The sequence below is a fragment of the Callionymus lyra genome, chromosome 12 (genome assembly GCF_982586985.1).
Source record: "Callionymus lyra chromosome 12, fCalLyr1.hap1.1, whole genome shotgun sequence".
NCBI lineage: Eukaryota > Metazoa > Chordata > Actinopteri > Syngnathiformes > Callionymidae > Callionymus > Callionymus lyra.
In genome coordinates, this window is record NC_141829.1 from 19,275,041 (window position 1) to 19,295,630 (window position 20,590).

The 20,590-nt window shown below is 38.0% G+C and overlaps 1 protein-coding gene across 1 annotated transcript in view; it reads left to right on the top strand.

Annotated features, from left to right (window-relative positions):
* The first annotated feature begins 5,310 nt into the window (after positions 1-5,310).
* Positions 5,311-20,590, top strand: part of fgf14 (fibroblast growth factor 14) — a 131,516-nt gene continuing 116,236 nt past the window's right edge. Inside the window, exon 1 of the mRNA XM_087804850.1 lies at positions 5,311-5,535. Within this exon, the coding sequence (XP_087660976.1) occupies positions 5,445-5,535 (91 nt within the window). The 5' untranslated portion in view covers positions 5,311-5,444. The remainder of the gene's footprint in view (positions 5,536-20,590) is intronic.

Genomic DNA, 20,590 nt, shown 5'->3' on the forward strand with positions numbered 1-20,590 from the left:
GAGGCGGTTTTTAACATCATTCCCTCAAATCTTTCCGCCTACTTTCCCCCCGCTACAGACCTGACATGGAAGATGAATGAAGGCGAGATCACGTCTGACCAGGGATCAGATTAATGTACTTTAGATTGTGTACTTGCTGTTCTTCCTAGAAGGCGAGTTGGGGGGACTTCGGTGGTTTGACTCCAGTGATAGTCTCAGTGTTATTAAGCAAGTGTTGTCAATGGTGTGGGTGTCTACAGTAGTATTAGTCATGATGTGGGAGCACGAGTGCTCTTCACATGGTTCCACCTAAATACTTGACATATTAAAGAGTGTTTTCACTTGTTGATGTTATTCTCTCATGTATCTCCCTGTCCCTTCCTTCTCCATCCATCCATCCATCCATCCATCCATCCATCCATCCATCCATCCATCCATCCATCCATCCATCCATCCATCCATCCATCCATCCATCCATCCATCCATCCATCCATCCATCCATCCATCCATCCATCCATCCATCCATCCATCCATCCATCCATCCATCCATCCATCCATCCATCCATCCATCCATCCATCCATCCATCCATCCATCCATCCATCCATCCATCCATCCATCCATCCATCCATCCATCCATCCATCCATCCATCCATCCATCCATCCATCCATCCATCCATCCATCCATCCATCCACCAATCCATAAATCTGTTGTTCAATCCATCCATCTATTTATTCATCCACCCATCCATAAATCTGTCCATAAATCTTTCCATTTATCCATCTATCCATCCATCCATCCATCCATCCATCCATCCATCCATCCATCCATCCATCCATCCATCCATCCATCCATCCATCCATCCATCCATCCATTCATCCATTCATCCATCCATCCATTTATCCATCTATCCATCTATCCATCTATCCATCTATCCATCTATCCATCTATCCATCTATCCATCTATCCATCTATCCATCTATCCATCTATCCATCTATCCATCTATCCATCTATCCATCCATTCACCCATCCATAAATCTGTGGCTCAATCCATCCATATATTTATTCATCCACCCATCAATAAATCTGTCCATAAATCTTTCCATACAATTGTCGTTCGATCCATCGATCCATCGATCCATCGATCCATCGATCCATCGATCCATCGATCCATCCATCCATCCATCCATCCATCCATCCATCCATCCATCCATCCATCCATCCATCCATCCATCCATCCATCCATCCATCCATCCATCCATCCATCCATCCATCCATCATCCATCCATCCATCCATCCATCCATCCATCCATCCATCCATCCATCCATCCATCCATCCATCCATCCATCCATCCATCCATCGATCCATCCATCCATCCTTCCGTCCGTCCGTCCGTCCGTCCGTCCGTCCGTCCGTCCGTCCGTCCGTCCGTCCGTCCGTCCATCCATCCATCCATCCATCCATCCATCCATCCATCCATCCATCCATCCATCCATCCATCCATCCATCCATCCATCCATCCATAAAATAGGTTTCATGAGATTCAGGCAAAAGTAAAATACATTTAATTTTGATTATTTATGTTCAAACTGTTGGAATCGCCTGAGAAAGGAACTTTTTTCTACCTTTGATAAATCGGATTAGTGGTTATCTGATGAATGTTACAATTATTTTTAGCCAATGTCTCAATTCTGCATTATTGCTTCCTCATCACTATAATAAATACCTCAAGCCACCGCCGCAGTAGTAAAACTGCAAATCTGCACAAGGTCAATTCATCTCATGCACTTTAAATCTTCTTCGTCATTAGTGGAAAAGAAGCTGTTAAAACTCACAAGGGAGCTTCTTCCGCCCTTGCCGCAGCCCGGGCAATCAAAAGGAAGTATTCTAATGCTCCTTGACAAGATTGTCAGCTGATATCCTCCTGGGCACAATAATACTTTACATTACAGTAGACAGATCAATAGAACACATGACACCAGGGCAAGAGATGCATCTTCCAGACGGAGATTGACCTGAGAGGACGCAGGTGGACGAGTGGAAATCACACATATCCACGAGAGCTCATGAAAATTCTCATGTGTGAAGATGTTCAGGTTTTGGGCCGACACTCCTGCCGTCTTCGAAAATGAAGAAACATTCGGAAACACCGGAAGACCAGGTGAGCCACTCCGGGAACACAAACACATCCTTTGCTGCAATAAAGTGTCATCAGAGAGGAACACAGTCTCCTTCTCCACGAGACTGTGATGGAAAAACCTTGAAACCCTCTGAGAACTGGCAGTGTGCAGTGGAAACAGTTGTCATGAGCAACACTGAGGAGCTCTTCGTCCTCAGAGATGCGAGGAGACAAAACATATTCTGGGAGACGTCAACATAAAACTGAAACTCAGTTGAGACGGGTTTCACATTAAATTAGGCAATGTAGGCTGGAGCTTTCAGACAAAAGTCAATCAACCTTTGACAGAAAGAGGCGATTGTCAGTGATTGATCCGACCACAGCTGAGTCCGACCCACATGTTTCACATCTATTCCCTGTGTTCTTGGAACCAGAGTGCTCTACAAAGCGTCCGTGGCCTCTTCAATTGAACTGAAGGATTAGCAGAAGCTGCAGTAACTCGAGTGACTTTAAAAAAAAAGAAAGGGATCGGAACGTTTTTTCCAATGTATTGATGTTCTCTTCTATTGTCTTGTTTAATCTGCTGTCACATCTGATTTAAATGAATTATTATAAAGGTTGCTGACAGCACTTAAACCCTAGAGATGGTCTCTAACTTGCTCACTGTAACCGTTTGAATCAATTTGCTAAAACGTGAGTTACTGTTGAAAGCTTGTTGTTTACCTGGACTTTGTGAAGTTTTAAGAATTAATAATTGGAGAACATAGTTTTTTTTCTTTGTTGTATGTTTAACAGTTTGTGTCAAACTCTAAATACACTTTTTACATCTATCTGTCATCATGATTGGGAATTGTCTATATGATTAGTCCAAGGTATTGCCGGCCTCTTGTCCAAACTAGCTGGGATTGGCTCCGGACTTCCATGGCGTTATAGTCCATTAAAACTTTCATTGTCGTAAGGTCCGCCCATTAAGTCGAGGGATTAAAGATTCCATTGGATCAGCCAGCTGTCAATTAAAACAGCTGATTTAGCATTTGTGAACTCGTGAAATGTTTTATGGACCCAAATGATTCCAGTCATAAGATTAAACCCAGGTAATGAAAATTGTACATTGTACAATTGTACATTATTTGTGTTTTCTACTGGCGATTTGTTTCCCAGGTAAAAATCCAGGATGTGATAAGCTTCTTATCTTCAAGGCACCACTATGTTTCTTTCATTCTGTGTTTCAATTCTTTGCATGGTTGTCATGATAGTTTATTTTTGTTCATCTGAATTTGTTTTTAATTATATTTTGATACATTTTTCTATTACTTTTTTCTTGTTTTTCCATTTATTTTTTATATCAACTGTATGTTGTAGGTGCCAATTGTGTTTGAGACTTTCTAGACAGGGATCATTACTAAAAAATATAGCTTCATATTTACAAGTACATTACAATATTAGTTATAAAAGAGTTTTCTTCCTCAATTACATCCTGAATTCACATGTGGCTGCTTGAAGGAACACCACACCAAAAGGACGACCTGCACCAGTTTTCAGACCAGCAACAGCTTGTGGCAAAGCATCTTCTATGTTTACTTCACCTGACACACATTTTTTGTTTTAAATTTTCAAAAGCTTATAAAAATGAAATCCTTTACAGTGATCTGATCCAGCCTTAAAACCCAGCTCGGGCTCTGAGGTCTGTGGATCAGAATCTACTGATGTTCAGGCTTTTCCTTGATTTTCTGGAACTCCTGTTGTGTTATCAGTTTTATCTTGACCTTTAAAGTATATACTTTATTGAATATTGTTTTGATTGTTTAAGCGCTTTGTGACCCTGGTCTGGAAAAGCGCTATATAAATAAAAAATACTTATTTACTTACTATTCCAGTTACCCTGTTAGTTAAATAATTTATTTCAAGCACACTTTTAGATAGTCTCCCTTTTAAATTAATTTCCCCCATTTTATCTTCACTGTTTGTCTTTTTTTAACCTCTAATAGGCCATTTAAATGAATAAGCGAACAGATAAATAAAGAGAAAATAAAAATAAAAAAAATAAATAAATACAACAATAAAAAAAAAAGTGTTATAATGTTAACCAATATCCAGTTTTTATATTTTTGGTGTGACGTTTCCTTCTCCCTAAAGTGAAAGATGCTTTCATGTAAACCACATTTTATGTAATTATTATTTGATAATGAGATAATAAATAAAAATTAATAAATAGGAAATACAACAATACAAAAAAACGTGTTATTGTTTCAACCAATATCCAGTTTTTATATTTTTGGTGTGACGTTTCCTTCTCCTTAAAGTGAAAGATGCTTTCATGTAAACCACATTTTTTTTGTAATTATTATTTGCATTTTTCGATCATTTTTACACTTTTATAACACAATTCTGATTGAAATGGTGACCACATAAATATTTAAAGCTTATTAATTATATTATCTTTATTGGATCCAAATCGCCTGTGATGGATTCAGGACATGTGTCCATCAAAGTGGGTTGAACGTTCGGTTCAACATCGGTGATGTGACGGGGCAGAAACCACGTGTTTACGTAATGGAAAGCCACTCTTTCAATGTAACCCCTCCTCTTCCTCCACCTCCTCCTCCTCCTCTCCTCCTCCTCCTCCCGGACTGTTTCCAACAAGAGGTCCGACGCTGGAGGAGATTGATGCAAATGTTTCCAGCAGGATCAGCAACACTTTTGGAAGATGCTTTGAAAGGATCTTAAAAAATAAAAAAAAACCCAGAGACCCACTCGTGGAGCAGCACAAGTGGACCAGACTCGCTGCAGCGTGGGGGACTGTCTTGACTGCGGCTGCTGAAAATCCCTGAACCCCTCAAGCTCGTGGATTTTTTTTTTTGCCGTGGAATTTTTGGACTTGCAATGTGTTGTTTTGTTGGGGGTATCATTGCAGCAGTGCGTGCATAGGGATGCATCCTCCCCTGGTTTTTGATGCTGTGCAGATCCACCCTCCTCTCCTCATGAACTACTGAAAAGCGATGGTCCTCTCCTCGGATTTATTCTTTTAGTTTTGTTTTTTCATGCACATTTGACAGAGAGAGTCTATGTTCCACCATCGACTAGTTGTTGAGGAGGCAGAAGACACGGCGCAGGGAGAAGAAGAAGAAGAAGAAGAAGAAGAAGAAGAGCATCAGCAGCAAGTCAAACACATTTGTGAATGACTGGACTTTGATGCACCTGGTTGTTGTTTTTTTTCTGTGTGTGTCTGGGGATACGATTCCAAAAAAAAAGGTCTGGACAATTGTCTTCTTCTTATGCAACCGCGAGGATCTCGTCTATCTCTGGGTGTTTAAAAGCCGCTGGAATTGCTCTTCGCCCAAATCAATGTGGTTTCTTTGGAACATTTTCAGCAAAGGAACGCATATGCTGCAGTGTCTTTGTGGCAAGAGTCTTAAGAAAAACAAGAATCCAAGTGGTGAGTCTGTCCTTCTTATTTTCTGTTGTGTTGTTGCGCTGTGGAATGATCTGCAGTTGTCTTCATGCGGCGTGTTTCTGTGTGTGTGTGTGTGTGTGTGGATCAACTTATTCTGTGCAGATACTATCGGTCAACTCGGGGACGCGCCGCGCGCTCACGCGAACACGAACGAAAAAAAAAAAGCTTTCAGCGACTGCGACCGTGATCCGAGAACTTTTCCAGAGAAAAATATAGCTCTCGTGCGAGGAGATTTCTCCCTAAAGCAGAGCTGTCCTGCCTCCCACTGCAGCACCCCCCCCCCCTCACACACACACACACACACACACACACACACACACACACACACACACACACACACACACACACACACACACACACACACACACACACACTGCTACAGACACACTCCTTCATGTCTGTCTTTGAAGGTGTTTGTTGCTTCCTGCAGACGCATGTGCAGCAGCAGGTGCTGGTCGTGTGTGTGGCTCAAGAGCACATGTCTGCAGGGCAGACCCTCACAGACCCTCACAGTGTTGGAACTACTACTTGTTACTTTGACATGAGGCTTTGAAGGTGATCAGCAGCACTGGATCGACTGCAGTGGAGAATGTCATCATCATCATCATTATTAATATCATCATCATCATCATCATCATCATCATCATTATCATCATCAATATCAATATCAATATCAATATCAATATAAATATCAATATCAATATCAATATCAATATCAATATCATCATCATCATTATCAATATCATCATTATAATTATTAATAATATCATAATCATCATTATTAATATCATCATTATCAACATAATCATCATCATTAACAATATCATCAACATTATCATCATCATCATCATCATCATTATCATTATCATTATCAATATCAATATCAATATCAATATCATCATCATCATCATCATCATCATCATCATCATCATCATCATCGTCATCATCATCATCATCATCATCATCATCATCATCGTCATCATCATCATCATCATTAACAATATCATTATCATCATTATCAATAACATCATCATCATCATCATTATCAATATAATCATCATTATTAATATCATCATTATCATCAACATCATCCTACTCATCTTCCTCCTCATCTTCATCATCATCATCATCATCATGCTCATCCTCATCCTCATCGTCCTCTCTTTATACTCCTTGTCCTCATCCTCCTCCCCATCATCATCATCATCATCATCGTCATCATCATCATCATCATCATCATCATCCTCCTTATAATCATCATTGTAATCATCCTCATCATCATCATCCTAATTATCATCATGCTCACTTCGTCCTCCTCCTAATCATTGTATTCACCATCATCATCATTGTAACCTTCATCATTATAATCATCATTGTGATCTTCAACACCATCGTCATTAACCTCATCGTTCTTCACCTCCTCATCCTCATCATCCTCAACAGCATTGTCTTTCTCATCCTCATCCTCATCCTCACCCTCATCCTCATCCTCATCCTCATCCTCATCCTCATCCTCATCCTCATCCTCATCCTCATCCTCATCCTCATCCTCATCCCTTCCTCATCCTCATCCCTTCCTCCTCATCCTCATCCTCATCCCTTCCTCATCCTCATCTTCATCCTCATCCCTTCCTCCTCATCCTCATCCTCATCCTCATCCTCATCCTCATCCTCATCCTCATCCTCATCCTCATCCTCATCCTCATTCTCATCCCTTCCTCATCATCCTCATCCTCATCCTCATCCCTTCCTCATCCTCATCCTCATCCTCATCCTCATCCTCATCCTCATCCTCATCCTCATCCTCATCCTCATCCTCATCCTCATCCTCATCCTCATCCTCATCATCCTCATCCTCATCCTCAACCTCGACTATTTTTACTTATTGACAGTGCAGGAGTGATGTCACGAGCTACACCATGAGCTAAACAAAAAAAAATTACATAAACCTGCGTCAGTCTGCCGAGATAGAGTCTGTAAAGTGAAACTGCTCCTATTTTCATTCCGGTCATTTGGCTGCTCACCTGAGCTGCGTAAGCCATCATTGCAGGGTATTTCAGCAGAAGTGATTCATGTAAGAGCTCTGAAATATGTAAATATACATTTAGAAGGACCGAAAAGGTCAGTCGAAGTAGTATGGAAAACATTATACACCATTTTATGTCAATATAAATATAGATATTATGTCTTTTTCAAAGGGAGGAACACCATTTCCCAAGGTTCATAAAGTCCCAGATAGAACTATCACCAAAATATTCAACGTTTTCATGTCATGGCTACTAAAAAAACTGAAATAGTGTCAGTTAAAGACGAATCGTGTCTTCTCCATGAGAAGAGACATCTGGTACCAAGTTTTTCCCGTCTTTTATCCTGTTTACTTCAGTCTGTATCAACTGTTTGGTGGTTGGAAGCTTCCAGAATAATTTTGGACTCTCTGTTCTGCTGGAATCTGCCGGATAGTAATCAAAACAAATCTGTTAGTTGCAAAGAAAAAAGAAAGAAAAAAGTGAATTCATATAACACATCCTACAATAAAGTTACAATTTATATAAACTTCCATGTCAAAGGAAGTCAGATGATCAGATTAATACGATTAAAATAACTAAACAAAAAAAAAGTATATGATGGCAAGTAATCACAACCCTCTCCTTTTACTGTCACTGGCAATTTCCTCTGGCTAAAAATGTACAATTGACTTAGTTGATTGCATTCGACTTCTTATCTTCAACGCGGCATTGTGTGTCTTTCATTCTGTGCTTCAAATCTTTGAATGGTTGTCATGATAGTTTAGTTTCCCAAAATTCATTAATCTGAGTTCCGATTCTGAAATGGTATTTTTGTCTTTTCCATGTTTGTTTTCTATTTGTTCTCCTTTTGCCCTGTTTAACCTCCTTTTTTTTTCCAAAAGTCAATAGTACTTTAACTTAAAAGCTCACCACTGCTCTGCATGCATCCCATGTCGTCATGTCGTCATTTTCTCTCAAGTGGAGCTGGGTTTCTTTATAAAGGTCTTCTTTCATCTGTACCTTAACTGAATTTTAATCCTGATTTTAAAAACATGAAGGTCATAATTTCATTAAAAATATCTCAAATTGAAAAAATAGATAATAAATCACCACTTTATGTGTCTAATAATGTCCAACATTTGAAGTAAAACGTCTTTAAAAGTTTGAATTGCATAATCGTTACTGTTGTTATTATACATCAGATTATATAACAGTGCATCCTCTGACACTCTTCTCTTCTGTTGGAGGACTGAAATAAATTATTAAAGGAGAGTTTATGAGATAATGGTGAGACCCCGTCTGCCTTTAGATATATGTGGCAATAAGCAAGGTGAGCATAGTCAAGATTGAAGTTCTTTTATTGACAGCCAGCTGGTGTTCTTATTGGAGTTCATAGAGAGAATACTAAGCATCTTCCAGCTACTATGAAAGATCCATCACATTACTATTCCAAGCCCTTTGTGTCTACTCAGCCCTGAACCAGCCTCGTCAACCTCAACTTGAGAAGATCCTTTTTATCAGAAAAGTACACCTGGTTAAGAACAGACCAATGTGTTCGATAAAGTCAACCAAACACTACTTTCTTTTACGATTTATACTGATGTTATCTTAAGCTGGCTGGTCTTTTCCCTGACAAAACTCATTTGCATCGCCTTGTGTCAATATTCTGTGTTCTGCTTCTCGGCAAGAGTTGCCTTGGTCGACCTCCCGGTAGTTACTGACTTTGAGGTCCTAGTCCAGTCTGGTGGAGGAGAAAAATGATTCTCAATATAGGAAGGTTTAGGTTTAATCATATCTACTGTAGGGCTGAGTATGAAATATTAAAAAAAAAACAAAGCTTTGATAGTACTGTGTATCAAAACATGCTTCCTTCAAATTTTTCTGTAAACACATGTGTTCAGAACCTGAAAGTGTGGATTTACTTTTGTATGGAATGTATTTGTTATTTATTTTTCCTATAAGAAAACAGCTTGAAGTAAATATGTACCAAACTCAAGATTTGTACAATGTGTAGTGTACTTTTCTGTCTGTTTAGAACTGATAAATATCAGTATCAGTACTGGTATCGGAAATTTTCAATCGATACCCAGCCCTTGTCCACTGTATTGTTTCTAACTGCTGCTTCTCGCAAAATCTATCAAGAACTTATTCTAGTGACAAACTAGATTTTAGAGTTGCTACATCCAGCTATAGTTTAAACAAGGGATGGGTTTCATACGGGTTTTTTCAGATACTGCTGCCAACGGTAAATGTGTCCATATCAAATATATATTCAATACAAAGTGTTTAGTCAGGAGTTTTCAATCATAACATAATTACTTTAGATATGTTTCAATAGTAATACACTTTGTCTGAGTAATTTTACGTAAGTATTGTTTAGGAGCTTAATCTACCAAGTTTTGTTATGAGGGACTTTGGCAAGACTGGCTTTGATGCCGAGTAAGCGTGCTCATCTTCATGACTATATTATTAAATAAATGATGAATCTTTGTATTGAAGACACAACATTTTATCCAGGAAAATGACACCAAAGCCTAAATAAGGCATCAAAATCTAAGTTGCTTTTAGAGTTGGTCGGTTTTGACAAGTTTGGAATGTTGTTTTAGTTGTGGTCAATGGAAGTATTTACTAAATCAGTGTTTTTTGTAGTTCTGGTGTAGTTATTGTGTGCTATCATTCATCACACAGTCACCCGAAACATAAGTATTAGAATAGCTGCTAGAAGTACTGGATAAAAATTTTGTTTTTTCTTCCAGGTGCATGTTCCAAACTTGTGGCCAGAGGGCTAGATGTGGCCTTAAAATATTATAAATGTATGTTTTTAAAAAAATATAAAGTTGTTAAGCTAAAGTTTTGTAACCTGCGATATGATAAACTTGTCCATGCTGGCTGTGTCTCAGTTTTCTGGCTCAGAAATATAATCCATTTATCCCTGAATGTCCAAGAAGATAAGTCAAGGAAATGATGATGAAAGATTGCTAAAGTTTTGGTTTCGAGGCAATGACCAGAGAGTTTATACATTCATATGAAATGTAGAAGTCAGTACTACATTTCTGCAAACACAAATATTAATAAAGAATGAAAATACATTAGTCCTGGATTGTTGTTTTGGTTACATTTGTCCATCACTCAACGGAACAAATGAATTCAAACAAACCATTAAAACCACACCAGTCATGCAGGAACTTCATCTTAAAATGATGTTTGATGTGTGAAAATATGCAGACAACAGGGACGTTTCAGACAGTCGGACTGGAAAGCTACGATTAGCTGACTTTTCTCTTCCTGCTGCTTTTAATTGAAGCCAATACGCAAAAAAACAAAAAACAACCCCAGAACAAATCCTTAGCTCCTGCCTGGAGAACACTTCAACCAGATATTGCTGATTTGTTCGACTGCGATTGTTCAATCAGTTAACATCTCTGAGTCATAAGAAGAAGTGCTTCACCGTGCTGACACCGTCTGGCCTTCCCCCCCATTTACCAGGAAGTTGTGTTGCACTGATTCAGCACAAATCCCTGCCACGTCCAGCCAGTTATTCAGTAATGAGCCTCTACAAGGTAAACGTGGGCCATCTCGGCTTTTAAAAAAAAGGCACATGGCTCCAACCTTGATCCATCGGCTGCTATCGGGGATTGAATTGGGAAGTAATGTTCTTTTTCTGCTGAACCGCAATTACTACCCCCCCAAAACCCCCCCACTGTGTCTCAGCCTGTCAGCTCATCAGCAGTTTCACTTTCAAACCTGAGCACTGATTGTTTCATACAATGCTGTTGATCCGTCACAAAGACAAATATCTGCCGTGGCATGTGTGATGGAGGTTTTGAGATACATTTCGCCATTCTTATTTAGTGCTGGAGCAGGTGGAAAAACACTTGGTCAAGGGTCACCGGTGGTCCTAAGGGTCTACTTTATTTACTTGAGAAGGATTTCCTTTGCTCTAGGATACGTCTGCGATCTATGAGAGACTTGACAGGTCAGAGTTGGATGCCTGCTCTATTCTGGGGAGGTCTATTGGTTCATCTGCCCACGATACAAGATTATAGACGTATAGAGTGTAGTTGTGTTTGTGTACTTTTGTTGCTCAATCCACGCTCCATGTGCTTTAATATCATATAAACATTTTCTTATTTATTTTATAATGTATGATTCATACTTAAATACAGTACCTTGCAAAAGTATTCACCCCCTTGGCATTTTTCATGTTTTGCTGCCCAAAAAATCTGGATTTGTGACATTTAATTTACTGAACATGTCCACAACTTTGTAGATTTTTAATTTGTTTCATTGGGAAGCAAACAACAAATAGGACAAAATAACAGAAGAAGTCATAGCTAGTCACCCCCCAAAAGTCAATACTTGGTAGAAGCACCTTTTGCGACAAACACAGCTACAAATGGCTTTGGATAAATCCCTATGAGCTCCTTCAAGTTGGATGGTCTTCACCTGTGAACATCAATCTTTAAATCTGACCACAGATTTTCTATTGGATTGAGGTCTGGGCTTTGACTAAGCCAACATATTTTCACTTTTTTCCCCCTTAAACCACTCTAGCTTTGTTTTACCAGTATGTTTGGCTTCATTGTCCTCCTGGAGGATGAACCTCCGTCCCTTCCTCAAATCACAATGTTGTACAGGTTTTGTTCAAGAATAGCTCAGTATTTAGCCGTTCCATCTTTCCCTCAAATCAACTCTCCCAGTCCTGCCTGCTGAAAAACACCCCCACAGCATGATGTTCTTCGTGTGATGTGATGTGTTGACATGACGTTTCCTTTGTTGACCGAAAAGTTCAATTTTAGTCTCATCAGACCAGAGCACCTTCCTCTTTCAGTCTTTAAAAAAAAGGCTCGTATGTGTTATTTTCGTCAGCAAAAACATTCATTTTAGTCACTAGCCGTCAACAGTACTTGACAATGTTATTCGAAATTGATGACTTATAACTATTTTTATTTGCCTTGATCAATAGGAGGCAAGATAATATTACATTTTATTTTAAAACCACACGGACAAACTTTCAATGCATATCGGTAAGGTGAGCCTGGGAACTGCTAAAGTTCATTCAATAGTGTACAGTGAATAGATTTACAAAAAAATGTATGTATTACTGAATAAAACTAAAGTAAGCAAACAAATAAATAACAATAACAGTGTTGTCCTAAAAATAAAAGAATCTTGGGGCAAACCATTATTAAATGAATACATGAAAGTAACCTATAGTATTCTAATGAGTTTGTTTCACGGGTACATTTAACTTACAGCGTCTACACAACAATACACAACAATGACTAAATTATAATAATATTTGGAATCCTGAACTTGGTTTGAAATGAAACTGTTGGTTATCTGTTTTAGTTTTAACTAAAAAGACACAAAAATATAAGTTTTCTTGACAATAACTAGACTCAACCTTTTAGACGACTGAAAATAAACTAAAATTAGTATGGACGTGACTAGAACTAATGATGGTCTGATGAAGCTTCATGAAACAGTGTCATTATTGTCAGAGTCCACTAGGTGGCGGTCTCTGCACTATTTTTTTGTTCTAATGAAACATGACATACTTTTTTTTTAAACTGATGGCGCCACCTACTGACCTCTAAACATCATGACACTGTTTCATGAAGCTTCATCAGACCATCACTAACCAGAACATACAGAGAACTAAAACTTAAAGTAGAAACGGCTGATAAAGTAACTTATCAAACCCCAATAAAGACAAGCTAGTAAGCCCTTTGTAAATTAGGCACAGCAACATGTCTGTGAAAGCCAGACGCTCGGATGTTAAACAGCTCATTATGAGTATATTTCCTCCATATTCGTTCTCCATTCATGGCAAACTGCACTTGTCTTAAGTGACTGAATTGTTCGATAGCACTCACTGCCAACTCTCCGGTCTCGGTACGACCCACAGTCTTTGTTAAGTCAATTAAGTGATGATGTATCTTAGGCTGGGAAATATAATTCTACACTTCAGCTCGCCCGTGCTTCAGCAACAGTCGCCGACGTGACAATTTACTTGTCAGGATGAGATTTAACCGATGGTGTTTAATTTGAGTGATGTCGTGAGGAAAGAATTGGGGTAAAACCAGAGGCAGGAATGCATGTCGAAGGTAATGGTAGTGAATTTATTTTGGACAGAACAAGGATGGAATGGCGTGAGGGCGAAGTCAGGCATGTTCATTTGGCATTTCATGTGTAGTTTTGGGCTTTTGAAGAAGTCAATAACAATCAATAATTGTGCAAGGAGCTCACTGTGAAGAATTGTTGTTGCACTCAAACGACTCCTGCTACTAAAATATAAACCGTCTCATGCACAGTTTCACCCCCAGAACCAGCTTTAGTTCTGGTGTCAGATAAAACCTTAAACATACTAACTTTCTCTCTTGAGTAATTGAGTTTGAGACTCAATATTTCCAACCCTAGTGAAAGGTTTTCTGATAGATTTCACTTGTTAATCTACTAAAAATGTAGTTTTGGTTCTAAACACAAAACAGATAATCATTGAAAAGGTTCATCAATTTGCATCAGAGCCATAAGTTCATGTTTTTTTGCACAAAGCAACGTCTCATATTACAGTAAAACAGGCATTATGTCCGGAACAATTCTGTGCTGGAACAAAAAAAACTCCAAGAACTCTGATGAAAAATTAATTCTGAAAGCCTTTCAGTTTACATTATCATTATATTGTCGTACTTGGCATTAAACTCTTTTTAAAATTATATTTCATGTTATTATTCTTTTAACTTGTAGATTAAAAATACTGTTTCAATACCAACCAACCAAAAAAAAACACTCTTTTCCATTCCTAATTTTTTTATTCAGTTAATTCTTGACCAATTGTCCCACGCTATTGAATGCACCATATCCGGACCTATTTTCTTGAACGCACCACGCACGTCCGTGTCAATCCGTTTTTAAAGTAAATATTAAAAGGTCTTGTATTGTTTTAGTGAACTTGAGCGATCTTACACACGATAATGGCTTGTTGACGGACATTTTTTGTCTGAATTTCCACTCACAGACGATGTGAAACTCGCCATGGACCCATCGGCGAATGTTTACGGTGTTAAAATTCCCCAATTTAAACAGCTCATGGTGCAAGAATGAATGACAAACAATCAAGTGACAGCTGCGTACAACCTGCCTGCGACCTACCCTTGCCGACAGGTCGGCCGCAAACATACTTTTTGGCCATTACAGTGGCTCTTACAGTGACTCTGCAGTGAGTTTAATTTGAGCCTGGCTTGTGTTCACCTGCTCCCACGATGGGATTCTGCAATTGTGCCTTCAGGAGACGGAGATAAGGAACATGTTTGTGATGCGGTTCGAGCACAAACAAAAACAGAGATTAGGACGAACAAAAGCAGGTAGATTATGTCAAGTGAGTTTAATGATGGAATGGATGGTTCCAGGAACTCATTTACAGTTTGACAGGCATCATTATTGTATATTGTGGTTCCTTTTCCTGCGGGTTCCCACAATTTCTGTATGCTAATGTGATTTTTCAAATACTAAATAATATATTTTGTTTGACAGTTAAGAGATATTTTTATCGTGTGCCACTATTGTTTTAGAAATTGTCTTTTATTTGAATTTACAAAGCTGGTGAAAGCATCTGGAAACATGGAAGCTGAAGTTGAAAACTCATGTATTTTGAGCAATGACTTTCCAAGAATATGTTCTCTCAGCTTGACGGACCATCATACAGAAAACTATAATGGAGAAGGCGTTGAGACAAGTTTGCTCCAACCCAGTCATTTCGCTTTAATACTGTAGGAATCGTCATCCTGATGCATGAACCAATCCGAGCCCTGGATTTGTAGTGACACATATGCAGAGAGGAAATCAAATCATGCTTAATTTTGGAAGTAAATATATATTCACAAATATTTAATTTGCATTAACCCATTTTTAAAGCATCAAAATCAGACAAAATCATCACATTTAAAGCACTGTGAATTTTTTTTTACAATGAATGTATGTACATTTAAAATTGCTTTTACATTGAATTTTTCCATATAATTTTCTACACATTGAATTTTTCACTGTATATATTATGTAAAAAACACCTTTTTATTTTTAATGCATGAAAAAACTAGTGTACAATTCGACATATGATTTTGGTTACATAAGAATTCAGTGATAGAAAGTCATATTCAAAGATGGCAGATATTAACTTCCATACTCAACAAGCGGCTCGATCTTCTGAAGGATCTGATGGACCGAGAGACTTTAAACCATGTGTTTATTCTCTTATCCTGAAGTGGATTTGAATAAGGAAAACTTATAAATATCGGTCTGGTTATCTACACAAACATGACAGGTTCAGTTCAAGCCCCTTATTGAATCGCAGCAGAATCTCTAGAAGCTTTTTGTTTGATCTTTTTCTGTTTTGCTCTGAATGAATAATTCACTTCAGTCAGAATTAAATCCAGGATTAAGTCTTTCTTATTTGGTTAGATCTCGTGGTGAGGTAACCGGTTTTGAATTCCTTTCAACTCCCCCCTTTAGATTCATGTTTAATCTTATTTAGACTTGAGGTTCCACCTGACATAATCTGATCCCTTGTCAGGTATGAATGCAAGTGTTCATCAGATAACATTGCTGAAGTGTCAGATTTTAAGATACGCTAGTCTGGATCCATTTGTTGAGGTGCGGATTATCAAAGTTGAATTGTTTTTGAATCTCTTTTAACTTTACTTTTTACTCTGTGAAGGAGCCGCAACATCAAATCACCAACCTATGGTAAATCTATATCCCTAAAAACAAGGATCAGGCTGAAATGGATACACCTCTAACTCAAGCACATTTGTAATGACAACAGTAAGCCATTTTTCCATTTGTCCATTACGTGATACACATTATGTAACATCCTGCTACTGTAAGGAAATGACAACTTTACTGTAATCAATCATCTAGATTTAACACACATTTCAAATAGTCACTTGATTAACTGATAATCTTTCATATTTAATTCATATTAAATAATCCTATTCTTGCATTGGATTGACTGACTGCAACACAAGGCCGAGGTCAGAAAGCCTCACACACACAGAAAGATTAAACAATCCCAGATTCCAGGAAGTCTGGACACCTGTTTGAGAACTCACACAGAAGGAAGGACACAAGTAGCTGGGAACAAACTCTCTCAAGAAGTCAACAACTTTTGGTAAGTTTCCACTACGATCACGTGCGACGGCCAACTTAGAATCAAGTGTTTACAGTTACTGACCAATCCTACATGTACAATTGACTAGAGGCGTTAACCTGAATATTCTACTATAAAAGATCCACCATTTTGTCTGATCTTTGCGTTCTGGCATTCGAAGACGTCTGCGATAGATCTCTCTGCTTGCTAGCGCCCGTGTTCACGTAAGTTTGTTTCTGACTTTTGCATAATTCACTAAACGAGCATTTTTCTTAAACTCATCCATGTGTCTGTCCTTCATTCCACCACCACGTACGAGGCTGGGGAGGGGTCGGTTCATCGGAACACAAAGTCCCAACACTACGTAGAAACTGTCTCAGGTTTCTCAGGCTCAACTCATTGTTTAGTTACAGAATGTTCTTTTGTTATCCTCCCATGCCGTCTCATGACCATCTCTGCTTAGCTTCTCTGACCTTCATCAGCCATCATGTATCGTTCTGTACTGTCAATGGTTGAATTTTTTAACTTTATCCTGAAGACATTAAGTGTTGCCAAATGTTGGACATCCTTTTCTAGTACATTCCATTGTTGAACACCTGTGACCGATATGGAAAAGGATTTTAAAGTAGTTTGTATCCTATTTTGTCTGAAATTCATGTTTCCTCTAAGATTCTGTTTATTTTCTCTGTCATGAAAGATCTTTTCCACGAAAAATAAGGAACGCTTCACGAATTTGCGTGTCAAAGTTATTCTTAACAAAAGAATAAAAGGCCTGAGTTCTGGTTTGTCTTGGGGGTCATTTCTGTGTGGAATTGTAAATAGTTTTTTAGTATAACGTTTTTTTTCGTGTGTCTGCATTCCTTGTGTTTGTCCCACAGAATATGTTTTTTAAATAAAAATGACTTCTGTTGTTCTCTGAAAAAGCACACACCGAGCGCAGACCTCTGCCAACATATTCCCCTCCACCCCATTGTGTGTTTCTTTTTTCAGAATTTGAAAAAAGGATTTGAAAAACCAAATTCACTGGGCCATTCACACACACACACACCACCAGCAACTGGTTTACATGTAAAGTAAATGTAGAGGTGCTATTGGTGCGAAGGGGTAAAACCACACAGTTTCATGCATTTCTATGGATATAGAATTGCTCTAGATTTATTTCATCAATGTTTTTTCATCGCTTTCCCCACCACTGTCATATCCTGTCATTTATGTTCCCTTTTGTCTCACTTCCTGTTTTTTATTGTGAAGTCCTGATCCCGGTCTTGTTAACTTCCTCTTGGCTCCTGATCTGATTGGCCTGATTCGTGTCACATGTGTCTCGGTCTCACCTGCTCACTGTTCACCTTGATTGTTGCATGTCCGTCAGTCTCTGTCGTGACGTCAAATATCTCCTTGGTAAGTGTTTTTATCTATGTTAGCATATGTTCAGTTTTCGTTAGCTAATGTTTTTGTCAGTATCCATCTATTTCAGATCCTATAAGATGATTGAAATTTTACCAAGTTTACCAAGTTGTAGTCCACAGTTGTAGTTCTATGTTTTTATGAGTTTGGTTGTATAGTAAAATTGGACTGATTTTCTAAAAAGACAAGCACATACAATCCGATTTTTATAAAAAGGCCCATGTTCATTGAGAAAGCATCACGAGTTATAAATTGATTTGTGCGAGCGACACAGGCCGAGAATAATGAGCGTTGACTTGAGAGGTGTTTCACACATTTGTCATCAGAATTGTTGGAGGGAAAACCAAATCTGAAAATCCCTAAAAATCGGTCTGTTTTTTTTATCTGTACATTATTGAGTACTTGTTCTATTTGACCTCATTGATAGTCGTCATGGTAAGTTTCTAGTCAAAAGATGTTGAGTTATTTTAAAAAACAACTGCAAAACAAGATTTTTTTTTTTTACAGAAAGTCTTAACTACAGTAAAATAAAAAACTAGCAGAGCAGTACAAACAATAAAGATATAAGCAAAAATAAAGTTAAACCTCATTAACTTAATCAAAATTCACAACTCACTTCTTTAAATGCATGAAATGCTTCTATAAATGCTTATTGGTAACAGAAGCAGCAAGGTTGTATGTTGAAATAATAGATTCTCTAGTGTTTGTGAGATGAATTAGCAATCAGTCCAGTGTGTCCCTGGCTCACACCCTAAGTAGCTGGGACAAAACAATTTTTTTTGGGAGGTTGTAATTATGTAATAGTATGCCAATAACTCAACAAATTAACCCATTTCAGTTAAATGTCAAGGGAAATGTTGATAATAGAACAAGGAACATGGTGTTCTCTAGTTCTGTAATTTCTGAACGTTTTCTTATTGATTGTAATGGAATGGCTTCTAACTGCCGATACGCTCGGCTCCATTCAAACCTAGCAACACAGTGGAAAAATATTGCCTGCATGAAACACCGTAAACAATAGAATCACTAAAACAAATCAATTTTATGTGACCTTTTATTGTTCATTTGACAGAGTAAAGGTCAACTCAACTACTCTAGTTGGACTAGTTGCTAGTGTGCTATACTATTACGCAAAATGCAACTTATTCTGTTCACAAACACTTTTTTTTTTGTTTTAATCATTATTTGTTGTGCGGATGTATTCTCTTGATGTGTTTAATAAAGTCCTTTTAATTATCCTTGTTTAGCATATGAAAGTTTGTTTTAATAGTACAGTAATATTACACGTGAAATAGCAACATACCATGTTGATTGAAGAAATCTAAGATTATTCTTGTAAAATGGGACGTTAAAACATTTACAAAATAAAATTCTAAATATTTGTATTTCTTCATTAATGTGACATTTTTGTAGTTCATTAAACTAGAGAGAATTGTTTTCAGAATAGCTATCCGACATTATCCATGAGTTGACATATTCATACTTTATTATCATGGTTCCATGTTTTCACAGAACCACAACACAATACTAAGTCAGATGCTATTTTCATTGCAACATCGAACACTTCATATCCCTGGAATGTATTTTGTGTTGTCTATGCAACCCTTTAAAACGACTTGTGCGGATCTAAAATCCATATTTTCCGACTGGAGACTGACAGAGTGGTAAAAATCACGTGTCATTTCTCCATGCATTTGAATTCAAACATCAGCATCTTTCTAATCTTATGGGAGAAACTCTGTAGATATTCATCTTCTCTGAAGTCGTGTATCACGGTTTTCACGCTCGTCTCTTCATGTTGTCCATTTTCGCTCGAGTAATGAGACTCCGTAATGTATTCCATCATGATGCAGAAGCTTCTTTTTTTTTCCACAAGACAACCGTCTGTCGTTTGCTCATCTCTCAATATCGGATACAAACTTTAAAATACTTCACTTGATCTATAACTTTGTTGCACCTGAGTGAGTGTTTGGGTGCTTTTGCAATTCACGTTTAGGTGAACCTTGTAAAACTTGGTCAAGCATTTTTGTTTGAATGGGGTTAAGAAGAGAGTGCAGGCTGGGTAGAATGCTTTATCTGGCGTGTATGGAAAGTGTGTGAAATTTTGAAGGACAATCTGGACTCCATCAGATAAATAATTTCCCATAATCCAATCAGTCATAAATGAAGCCTCAGGGGAGATCTAAATCTGGAGATACGTTTCCTGTTTCCAATCAGTTTTGCTAGGTCTAGAGATGACATAAGAAGGCCTAGAAAAATGTTAACACGCAGGCACCGAAAGCAGTCCTTGTCTCCCTCTAAAACAAAAGAAAAAATATAAAATGGACAAAGAAGACATTTAGGTATGAGCCAGTGACGTGTGGTCAGGTTCATGGTTGGTGAAGCACTTTATGGGTTTACATCCTCTAGATCTCTATGGCAGTCATCGATTGTGAATAAATAATGATTTATAGCTTCATAAACCTGTCGTCTTTGACAT